Source organism: Equus asinus, chromosome 4 (genome assembly GCF_041296235.1).
Source record: "Equus asinus isolate D_3611 breed Donkey chromosome 4, EquAss-T2T_v2, whole genome shotgun sequence".
In the NCBI taxonomy this organism is placed as follows: Eukaryota; Metazoa; Chordata; class Mammalia; order Perissodactyla; family Equidae; genus Equus; species Equus asinus.
Window position 1 is genome coordinate 36,606,192 of NC_091793.1, and position 12,237 is coordinate 36,618,428.

Sequence of the window (12,237 nt, forward strand, 5' to 3'; positions counted from 1 at the left end):
TCTTTTTGGAGACATACTTCAACCCATAACAAGGTTTAACACAATTCCTATAAAAATTCAAGTTTTTTTGTAGATATAGACAAGATTATTCTAAAATTTATATGGAAAGACAAAGGAACTAGAATAGTTAACATAATTTTGAAAAAGAGAAATAAAGTGTGAAGAATCAGTCTACCTGATTTCAAGACTAATAGCTGCAGTAATCAAGACCATGTGGTATTGGTGGAGGGAAGCCCACACAGATCAAGGGGACAGAATAGAGAATCCAGAAATAGACCTGAAAAAATATGCCTAACTGATTTTTGACACAAGTGAAAAAGCAATTCAGTGCAGAAGCCATTTCAACAAATGGTGCTAGAGCAATTGACATCCATAGGCAAAAAACAAAAGAGAACCTCAGTCTCAACATCACACCACACTTTATACAAAAATTAATCTAAAATGAATCACAGACTTAGATAGAAAACTACATTTAGGAGAAAATATGAAAAAAAATTGGGGGGATCTAGAACCAGGCAAAGAGTTTTAGATTTGACATAAAAACATGATCCATAAAAGAAAAAATTGATAAATTGGACTTCATCAAAATTTAAAACTTTTACTCTACAAAAGATCCTGTTAAGAGGATGAAAGGACAATCCACAGACTGGGAGAAAACATTTACAAACCACATATCCACAAAGGACTAGTATCTAAAGACATAAAAAATTCTCAAAATTCAACAGTAAAAAACAAAGACAAAAATAGACAATCCAGTTAGAAAATGAGCAAAAGATGGGAATAGACATTTCATCAGAGAGGATATAAAGATGTAAACAAGCACGTGAAAAGATGTTCCACACCATTAGCTACTAGGGAAATGCAAATTAAAAGCACAATAAGATATACACATCCATCAGACTAGCTAAAATTAAAAATAACAGTCAAAGTACCAAACGCAGGTGAGGATTTAAAGAAACCAGATCCCTAATATATTGCTGGTGGGAATGTAAAATGGTACAGCCACTCTGGGAAACAACGTGGCAGTTTTTTAAAAAGCTAAACATGCATCTACCATTCAACTCAGCAATTGGACTCTAGGCATTTATCCCAGAGAAATGAAAACTATTAACACAAAAAGTTGTACAAATATATTTATGGCAATTTTATTCATTATAGCCCCATATGGGACACAATCCAGATATTCTTCAATGAGTGAATAGTTAAATTGTAGTGTGTCCATAGCATAGAATACTACTCAGCAGTAAAAAAGGAACCAACAGCTTGGATGAATCTTAAGAGAATTATGCTTAGTAAAACATCCAATCCCAAAAGCTTACAAAGCTTACATACTTTATGATTCCATTTATATAACATTCTTGAAATGACAAAAACCATAGAAGTGGAGAACGGATTAGTGGTTCCCAGGGGTTAAGGAGAGGTAGAAAGAGGGAAGTGGATGTGACTATAAAGGGGCAAATGAAGAATCCTTGTGGTGATGTTCTGTATTTCACTGTATTTTGACTGTATCAATGTCAATATCCTGGTTGTGATATTGTATTACAATTTTGCAGGATGTTACCACTGGGGAAAAGTGAGTAAAGGATACATGGGATCTCTCTGTATTATTTCTTACAAGTGCATGTGAATCTACAATTTCTCAAAATAAAATATAATTATAAACAAAACAAAACAGTGGCTGCTAAATGCCACAGAAGTGGAGCAACCCCACAGCCCCTGGAATTCAGAGCAGAGTGTCTATGTTGACTTTTGTCATGTGTGATTGTCATGGATACTATGGTGCTGGCCCAGATCCTTTCCTCAGGGCCTGTGTAACCAACCAGGGCATCGATATATTTTTTTAAAGTTTCCTTGGGGAAGCCAGGATTGAGAACTAACAAATTTATGCAATATTGAGTACAAATGAGTCAACAATCAAGTAAGGAAAGAAAGAAACAAACAAAAATGCTTTATCGCCTTTGCAGCAATTTTGAATGACGTGGTGAAATTACAAACACACAGGCCAGTAGAGTAGCTTAATAAACAAACACTTGGGCAGTGGATTCTGAGACGCAAAGACCCAAGGGGCAGGGGGCAGGCAGTTTCTGCAAATAGCACTTGCAGGCACTCATCAAAGAAGGCAGGGAGACCTAAGAGAGCCTGAGCGCCTCAGGAGCATACAGAGAACAGCGACCACTGCCTCCAGTATCTATTACAATGGATGTGGATACGAGGTGTGTATGTGGAAGAAAGGCTAAAAGAGATTTGCCAAAAAACATTCACAGTTTCCAAGAGAGTTAATCAAGTGTGTACTGTACTTTGATAAGGATGATTTCTTGTTCTCTAGGATGAGAGTGGACTTCTTGTGTGGTTTTCCTGTTCAAAATGTCCAGGCGAAGTCCATGTCATTGGTGATGGTAGAGGTGAAAAGAAATAACATGTAATTAGAAATGAGTCCTTGTTCCTTGGTGCAAGATATTTGTTTTTCTACATGGCTATGTCCATTACTTTATTATTATTATTATTATTATCATCAGAATGATAATCATATAAAAATGTAGCTCTCTTATTCTACTGAAATTGGGTTCCAAGTTTAAGAATAAAATCAAAAGCATTGGTTTGCAGGGCTGGCCCGGTGGCACGGCAGTTAAGTTCACACGTTCTGCTTCGGCTGCCTAGAGTTTGCCAGTTCACATCCCAGGTGTGGACCTACGCATCGCTTATCAAGCCATGCAGTGGCAGGCATCCCACATATAAAGCAGAGGAAGATGGGGATGGATGTTAGCTCAAAGCCAGTCTTCCTCAGCAAAAAAAGGAGAATTGGCAGCAGATGTTATCTCAGGGCTAATCTTCGTCAAAAAAAAAAAAAGCATTGGTTTGGGAGGATGCATACTGTCAAAAACATGATACGACCTTTGAAGGTCACAAATCAGGGACATAAGTATAAGTGAAATATAAATCATGGTTCTATTTTTATCTAATCATATATATTTCTAATCACAGTTTTTTTTAATCAAGAGAAAAAATAAAAGTGTTGGGACACTTTAATTATTACACCTTTGCAGAGACCTGCCACTGCCACATACAAGTTGCCCATACACTTGTTCCCCCTACACCCACATGCACTTGTTCCCCCCACATCAATGTCTGGGCCTGATTCTGGCCTGAAACTGAGAAGTGGGTAAAATTGGGCTTGGATCTCTTCATCCCCTGGCCCCCAGGTACCCTCAAGTCATGTTTCCTCATGCCAGCCCTCTTAGGACTTCCAGCCACTCTCCTTGCTATTCTTCTATCTTGAAACCACCTGTTCCACCTGGCAAGCTCCTACTTATTCTTCAAAATCCAGCTCAAATGTGACTTCGTCTTAAAGACTCTTCTAAATGGCTCAGGCAGAGATCTCATTTTTGGCTTTTGCCCCCAGAGCCCTAGCTATCTATCACTAGTCCCACTATATTGTATTGTACAGTTCGGGGGTATGGAACTCTGTCCGATTCATCTTTGTGTACTCAGAGTCTTGAAGATTGCCTGATATGTTGTATGCCTCTGATAAATATATGGTGATTGGAGGAAGGAAGGAAAGAAAATGGATGAAGAACCAGATGGATTCCACCACTGCCATAAATTACCATCTTAGCTTTTAAGCTGATAACCAAACACATATTACTAAAAAGTCTTAAGGGATGTTATTTAAACTGAGTGACTTCTATATTCAAGATTTAAAAGAGAACGTTGGCCTCACCACTCACTCCCTCCACCCGCTTCCCCCATGCCCTGCTCCAGATCCTCTAACAGGCAAAGTAATATATCCTAAATAATTTGCATCCAAATTGGCCTCACAGTCCAAAAGAATTCACTTTTTCAATCAGCTGGCCAAGTGCACAAGGCAAAAGACTCATACCAGGGTTGTTTCTGAGCAGGCAAATTGTGCTGTTGAGCTTTGCCCCCACCACTAAATACATCCAATGGTTGATAGCAAGGTAAAGGAGAAAAGGAGCCATCAAAAATCAGCCTGCCTTGAGGGTTGCAAGCTCAAATGACTACAGAGCAGGGCAGGTTGACATTGAAGGGGTTCTCAGAGTTGATTGTGGGCGTGGTAGAGCTACATCAGTTTTCCCGTTACTTCCCTGAATCACTGGCCAATGGCAGTCACCTGCTTGCAATTGACCCAGTTTGCTGGGCCCTGGAAATGGGCCCATCAATACCAGAAGGCAGGCCTGAACTAGAGGAATGAGGAGATCCAGCTAGGAAGGACCTCAGGGAGCGTGCTAGTCAGCCAAGGGGCGACTGGTGCCAGGTCCTCTGCCCAACTTCTCTGCCTGTTCTGTCCACTCAGCCACCCATCTGAGTTTTCTAATACTGTCAGAGAGAGAAATGGAACTACTAGCTCCCCAGGATTAAGGGTAGTATGGACAGCACTTTCTGTTCTCCAGGTTAGTTTATAGGTCCTTGAGCTCCACTTTGAGATGGTCACCTCTGGTTTTATTTTTGTGAGTCAAGTCCCAAATCTCTAGTGTTACCTTGGCTAGCTTTTCCCAGAGAATAGTCTTCTGAAAATGATGTCCTCCTGGGCTCCTCAATATTGCCCTCTTTTTTCTTTGTATCTTGTTCTAGAAGTAGAAAAAAAAAGGGGGGGTGGGGAAGCACTTCTGAGAATGCAAGCTTTGTCACAAGGTGAAGGTAGAGTTAGTATGAAAACTTCCAGGGACAGAAATATAAGATGGGGACATCTTGACCAGCAAATGTATGATGCAGAATGCAAGAGCTGGTCTCTGGGGCAGGCAGAATGCACAAGAACTGACCTGCAGGGCATGAGGAGATCTGTGTTTCCTGCATCCATCTGTCATACCTTTAAAATCCCAGTGTTAGCCACTCACTCCTCTGGACTGAGAGGCTCGTTGGTTTCTGACCATCCTCTAGTTAGATAACACGTCAAGGAACACTGAATCTTAAACCGTTAAATGCATCAACTTCTCAGTCTTCCTTTCCATTTGTTTTTTCTCTTGTCAAACACTGTGTATTGAGTTTAACCAAGTGTCATCACTGTGCTCAATACTTTACATACATGATCTATTTAATCATGCTTGGCACAGTGAGAGACTCAAGGGAAGTGAGCAGGGCAGCCATCCGTGGCCTGCAGTAAATGTTTAACAATCAGCTCTCTGGAAAAAAATTCTCCCTGATTTGTAGTTTACCAATTTCTGTGGAGTAAATGTTCTTACCCTGAAGTCTCAGGATCACCTCTCAGCCGAAGACTTTGCAAATCTTCAGAACTCTCTTTCTGGTTGGCTGTCTCCTCTCCAGTCCTCTGCCCTGAGAACTCCAGCTGCAAGGCCTCTCTGGACCCCCGGCTCTGTCTGTTCAATTCACCAGCACTGCTGGGCCAACCTGGACTCCCCCTCCCTAAGCTGCATCCTGGAAACTCTCCCCAGGCAGTATGTTGAGGCCATCACAGGGCTCATCACCTTTGTCTCCTCTCTCTGAGGGATTCCTTTGCTTCAGTCCTTGAAATCTAATCTCTGAAAACCGGTGCTTCATATATTTTTCAGCCTTTCAGGCAGGAGAGTGTCTGGTCCTTGTTAGCAGAAAGTTGCTAGAAGTGGAAGCCTTCCCTTTTGATTTGTGACCCCACTTTTATCACTTAAGTTCTTATATATAATAGGATCTATTTCCGATTCATTGAGCTGACTTCCTAACACCAATACCACCCTATTTTAATTTCTGATACTCTATAATAATATGTTACATAATATCTTAAAGGAGTAGTAACACCCCCATTCCCTCCTTACTTCAAAAGTATGTGTCTTTTTAGATCAACCTCAGAATCATTGTGCAAAGTTCTCCCCAACCCAACACACAACTCCTAGACAAAATTTTGGTAACATTTGTAACAATTCCATAAAACTTGTATATTAATTTTAGAAAAATTGGCAGCTTTACAGTATCAGTATTCCTATCTAAAAACGATATATTTCTCTAATTTGTCAAATCTCCAGGTCACACAATTAAGGTTATTGTTGCTGTCTTGGATTTGATTTCCTTATATATTTTCTAAGTAATAAAGTTGGTTTATTTAGCTTAATAAAGTGTATTTGACTTTGTGTCCATTTACTCTACAGAATGCTTTAATAAAATAAAATAAAATAGTTTTTCAGGTTTTTTATTGGGGAGCATGTTTCTAGGTATGCTATCACATCATCTGCAAATAATATATTTTCTATTTTTCCATGTATGTATTTTTATTGCTTTATATCTGAAATTAACCTGTTTCCAAATTAACAATATATAATATCAGAGATAGTAAGAGTCCTTATTCAGATTCTTCTTGAATTAGAAATTCCGACTATTTAATAAATAATCAAACATTGAAGCAGACTATCTTATAAGGTGGGATATTTACTCAATTGAAATTAAGAATATGTGACTTACTTGTTAATATTTTTGGAAGAGTGACATTCATATTTTCTTTACTCTTTGACACCTGGACCCTTTTCATCTTTTGCTGGATTTGCCAATGTTTTGGAGACAATTTCAGCAGAAAAAATCCATATTTCATATACTCTCTAAGGAGGAATTCTGTTTTTGCCATTTCACTGCTCAAAAGAAACAAAAATGTGATTAGGTATACCTGTGTGAAAGCATATTCATTGCTTTAAAAAAAGGTTTTACAAAATTCATTCTCTCTCATTATGTATTTGAATAATATTTACTTAAGAAAAAATTGTAAATATGGCCATAAAAACATGGGCATCAGTAAGATATGAGCTGAGCAAAAAGAATCCTGTAGGAATGCTATTTGAATAAAACATGCCCAAAGATATGCACACATACAATAGACTGACGACAGTTTTACTCTACTTATTTCTGAGGGAAATATTGTAGACATAGGGAGGAATTAGAAGGTAGCAAAAGATGGTACTTATGTCAGGAGAAGAACGGAAACTAACACTCCATGAGCACGTACTATGTACCGGGCAATATGCAAGACACACGCAGATACCATTTCATACTCAGTACAGCACTTTACAGTCAGTATTATTATTCCCATCTTTTGGAAGAAGAAATAAATGACTTGCAAAGTCACCTGTCTAGGGAATGGCGGAGCCGGCACACAAACCTGGGTCTGTCTGGCTCAGATACCCAAGCTCTCACCAACCACACCCAGTGACGTGGACTGAAAGTCTTTTCCCAGCCTCACATTGCTTTCCCATGGTCATGTTACAAAGTGGACCCAGAAGGAATGTTTCAAATAGCAATGAAAGTCCTTGTGAAAGGCAGCTCTGCCCTTACCTTTCAGAGCCTCCTTTATTCATATCCTCATTAATACCCTTATCAATAGTACTTCTATATCCTATCTTCAGCTTCAATATCTCTTTCAGTCAGAGACTGCCTCAAGCCCTGGTGTGAGAGTGCTGTTCAAGCATCAGTAAATGGCTGGCTCATGTATCACTAGTCGAAAGATGTCGGGAGCCCCTCGTTCTACCACCACTTTATTTTTAGATTGAAATCCTCCCAGATGTGCCTCAAAAAAATGGGTTAAAATGGCTAGAATTGCACAGCTTCCAAGCAAAAGCTTCGGAACAAGCTCCCTTCCCCTTTGTAAACAGATTTCCAGCCCTCCCTGCAGTGGAGGACCTCCTTGGGCCATCTCAAGCCCATAAAGAGAGAAGAGGGAAATAAACAGCAGGAGCTTGCACCCCTTGCTGTTAGCTTCTTGTTTTTCATTACCTTTCGCACCTTTCTAAGGTGATGAGGCACATAAACAATAAGCACATTCTCTTCAGCAAGGCTGTTTGGAGGGTCTAACCGGGCAGCCATTGTGCATAACTACGGTACTTTATGCAAACATAGAGGCTGCTACTCTAGTTCTTTTTCTTTTTAAGATTTTATTTTTTTCCTTTTTCTCCCCAGGGCCCCCCGGTACATAGGTGTATATTCTTCGTTGTGGGTCCGTCTAGTTGTGGCATGTGGGACGCTGCCTCAGCATGGTTTGATGAGCGGTGCCATGTCTGCGCCCAGGATTCGAACCAACGAAACACTGGGCCGCCTGCAGCAGAGCACGCGAGCTTAACCACTCGGCCATGGGGCCAGCCCCCTGCTACTCTGGTTCTACAAATAGATAGAACAGAATCTTCTGATGACATCAGCAAGCGAGGAAGGGGAATTCTCCATCTTGGAGCACCTTCAACTTTAGACCCCTAAAATAGAAGAGGCTGCTGTAGCCAGGATGTGTTTGAAACACATTCTGTTAGTAGCAACTGATTTCAGGGAAACTACCATCCAGTTCATTTGCTGCATTTCAGACAAACTGTTGTCCTCCTCCCCAAGAAGTCTAGGATGTAAGTCTAGGACTGGGTTTTAGAGGAGAGCTAGACATCAAGTCCTCCCAAAGAAAAAGCAAGTTTTAGCATGACTTGATACCAGACGGCAGTGTCTCCTGGATCATGCAATTACTGTTTAAGGATGAAGAGGGAGGAAGGAAGCTTCTCTTGATATATAAAATTAGGTCAATTGAGATACACTCGACCATAGAAGAAAACATCCAGGTTTGAAAGAAAAGAGGGGCAGGTGGTACAATAATTGTATCCCAATTCCTGCTCTTGTAATTTTAGTCCTTAGAGATCCCGGCTTTTTATACCAATACTAGGTTCAACATGATAGGTAAGTATAAATATAAAAATATACTGCCATTATAATTGTAAGATGATTGTGAAATGAATCCCAATTTCAGAGAAGTTAAAATGTGGGAAGAGGGGGCCAGCCCCCTGGCAAAGTGGTTAAGTTCACATGCTCCGCGTCGGAGGCCCAGGGTTTCACTGGTTCAGATCCTGGGCGAGGACATGGCACCGCTCGTCAGGCCACGCTGAGGTGGCATCCCACATGCCACAACTACAAGGACCCACAATTAAAATATACAACTATGAACTGGGGGTATTTTGGGAGAAGAAGCAGAAAAAAAAAAAGGAAGATTGGCAACAGTTGTTAGCTCAGGTGCCAATCTTTAAAAAAAAGAAAAATGTGGGAAGAGATGTGCCTAAGAAAAGAAAAAGGACACTTAGAAAATAATTTCTTGTTTACTCCCAGCATTGGCTGGCTTCTTTTCAACTAATTTCCTGGCTCCTATATTGATGAGTTCGAGAAGCTTTTCAGCCAGAGGTTGCTGTGCTGTCCTGATACCCGGGCAGAGACGATCCTTGATCAACAGATTACTTATTTTAAAAACGTGGTCATCCTATGAAATCGTCAACTGATAAGCATTATTCCCACTTCAGTCTTCAATGGACATGGGCATTTGATAAGGAAAGATGGTGCCCTGGCCTCACCTTTTCACTGCTTGTATCTCCATACTTGCCTTTTTTAGTTCTGCTGTCATTTGGAGTTTGTTTATAGTTTCTTGTGCTGCCCTGAAAAGTAACAGAGATTTGTTAGTTTGTTTAGTGTTGTGTTCTGAGAAACTAAAAAGAAGAAAGACAAAGGAAAAAAGCAATTGGGTCAGAATGAGACAACGAACATTTTAAGAGCATCTACAGATCTCTGGTCATTTTCTCGAAGGAACTCTTCGAAGGCCATTGCGTCTTCTTGAAGCTTGTTTTCTGCTTTCATGAGTTGCTTTTCCTTCGTTGCTATGTGTTCTTCAAGACTTTTAATTGTATTTCTTTTGGTTAACAAAGCAAACTAGGAATATTGAAAATAGAAACGCATCAAGAACATTATTCCACATTTCTAGCACATCTCTAGTACATTTCAACAGTCTCATAATAAAGGGAAAAAACTTGCATAGTAAGTGATCATATGTCTTAGAAATAATAGTATGCCAAAACTTCGGGCTACGGCCTTTATTTCATGAAGGAATTTTATTTGGGGGATAGTTAGAAGGGAGACTAATTCCTCTCTTCCACTTTTATGAAGAGGCTCAATATTGTTCCAAAACGGCTGTGCCCAACATATCAAAAATAGCTACATATGCCCTCAGGCTCTATCCTAAATAAAAGCTACATATCAGATCCACCTGGTATTAGCACGGTGTCCCTCCATTACTTTCTGGGCATTGGGACACTGGGCTGTCTGCAGCCACAGGGCTCCTCCAACAGGAAGGACCACGGGAGAACGGGTTCCAGCGCTGCTGTGCCGAGGACGCACTCATTCCTCCAAACCAGGGTGGAGTGTGTGTCCAGCCTCAAGGAGCCCTGTGTAGATACCCAACTACAACTCTGACACCTAATTTCTATTTTTTTAGTACAGGATATAAGAATCCACTTGGGTTTTTTAATGCCACGCATGAAAAATAAATTATAAATAAACAAAGCTACATACATTATAATACATATGAATTAAAAATATGGAAATGAGATAATTTTAACAAAACAACAACCAATAATTAGATATGCCAAGTTTAAAATTAAAAAAATTTCATTGATTACTTTATTCACCAAGTATTTATTGAGTGCCTACCATATGCCGGGACTGTTTTAGGTAGTCCTAACAGAGCCATGCACAAAATAAACAAAATTGCTTTTATAAGGTATACATTCTAGTAGAGGAGGAGTGGATTAAGTCAGGGGCTAAGCAGTCCAGTTGGCAAGGGCAGGGGGTTGCCATTATGTTTAGCCAAGGAAAGCCTCCCTGATGTGGTGGAAATTCAACAGAGACTAGAAGGAAGTAGGGAGCAAATCACGCACATATCTGAGGGAGAATGTTCCTCCCAGAAGGCAGAGCCTCCGTGCAAAGGCCCTGAGGCAAGAGCAAGATGATGTGTCCCAGGAACAGCAAGGAGGCCGCGTGGCTGGAGCAGAGTGAGCCAGGGGGCAGAGTCCTAGGAATTAGGTCAAAAAGAGAGAGCTGGGGACCAGATAAGTCACCAGAGGTCTTCAGCAGAGGAGGGGCATGTGTGGAGAAGACACTCCTACTGCTGTGTGGAGGAGAGACGGACTGTAGGGAGCAAATGGAAGCAGGAGACCAGTTTTAGAAGTCATAACAATAATTCATGCAAAAGATGCTGGTGATACGGGACTGCATACAGGGCAGCAGCGGAGATCGTGACAAGCAGTGTGATTATGGATATATTTGGAAAAAATGTACTTGAAAGTATTTGAATGTGGATTGTGGGGAGGAGGAGTTGGGGAGAACTGCCACACTTTTGGCCTAGGCAGTTGGAGAACTGGAACTGCTATCTACCGAGAGAGGGCGCACTACCTGAGCTGCAGATTTTCAGGGTAAGGCAGAGTCTAGCAGGGGCAAAGTTTTGGAAATGCCAAGTCTGAGATGCCTATTGAGGACCTAAGTGCAGATGTTAAGAACTACAGTGGCATTTGTGAGTCCAGAGTTCAGGGAAGAGAATCAGGCTAGAGAAATAAATGTGGAAGTTGTTAAAATGGAAGGGGAATTTAAAGCCAGGGGCCTGGAGGAGGGCAGACAGAGCGCAGGGTGAGGAGTGAGTGTTCCAACATTTGGAGATCAGGCAGAAGAGGAACCAGAAAAGGAAACTGTGCAGGAGTGAGCAGCCAGTGATGTGGAAGAACCAAGAAAGAGTGGGTCCCGGAAACCAGCTGAAGAAAGTATTCCAAGAAAGAGGCAGTGATCCAGTGAGCCAGCTGCTGCTGAAAGGTACGTACAAGGAAGACTTGAAAGGACAAGTTGAATTTGGCAATAGGAGGGTCATTGGTGACCTTGACAAAAGGAGTTTAGGTGGAATGATGGGGACAGAAGCCTGACGGAAGGAGAGAATAGGCAGGACAATAGACCTGGGGCATGAAATGGAAAAATAAAATGTCAAGGTGAAAATTTGGTAATGCTGTGCAAGCAGTGTTCTGTTTGGCTAATGGAAGAAAGAAACTATTACCTCAAGCAGAAACCTGTTTCTCTGATCAGTAATAAATTCGTTGATAGTCCTTTTTGTGTCTGAACCTTTAAAGAAAATTGAAATAGACTTAGATTTAGTTCATTATCCCTCAAAGATGTTGTATAAAATAAAAGCTATGTAATTAAATTATTGCATGCCATATGTATCTGACTTAAAAAAAATACTATAACTCCAGATCAACTTTTTTCCTAAACACTCAAAAACTAATTAAAAATAATAACTATGATTTATTTTGTGTCCATCATATTCCAGGAACTTTATTAGACACTTTAAATCATTTCAATTAATCCTAACAATAATCCCACAAAGGTAGTGATTACTATCCCCATTCTGTATGTGAGGTCCTGAAGCTCAGGGGTGTCAAGATGTTTGTCTAAGATCACACAGCGAACAAGTGGCAC

The 12,237-nt window shown here is 40.6% G+C and overlaps 1 protein-coding gene across 1 annotated transcript in view; it reads right to left on the minus strand.

Moving 5' to 3' along the window:
• The window catches only part of CCDC38 (coiled-coil domain containing 38), a 52,675-nt gene that overhangs the window by 22,662 nt on the left and 17,776 nt on the right, over positions 1-12,237 (minus strand). Inside the window, exons 5-10 of the mRNA XM_014850713.3 lie at positions 11,816-11,880; positions 9,488-9,651; positions 9,300-9,380; positions 6,406-6,569; positions 4,497-4,586; positions 2,298-2,355 (exon numbers count right to left, since the gene is read on the minus strand). Of these exons, the coding sequence (XP_014706199.1) occupies positions 2,298-2,355; positions 4,497-4,586; positions 6,406-6,569; positions 9,300-9,380; positions 9,488-9,651; positions 11,816-11,880 (622 nt within the window). The remainder of the gene's footprint in view (positions 1-2,297; positions 2,356-4,496; positions 4,587-6,405; positions 6,570-9,299; positions 9,381-9,487; positions 9,652-11,815; positions 11,881-12,237) is intronic.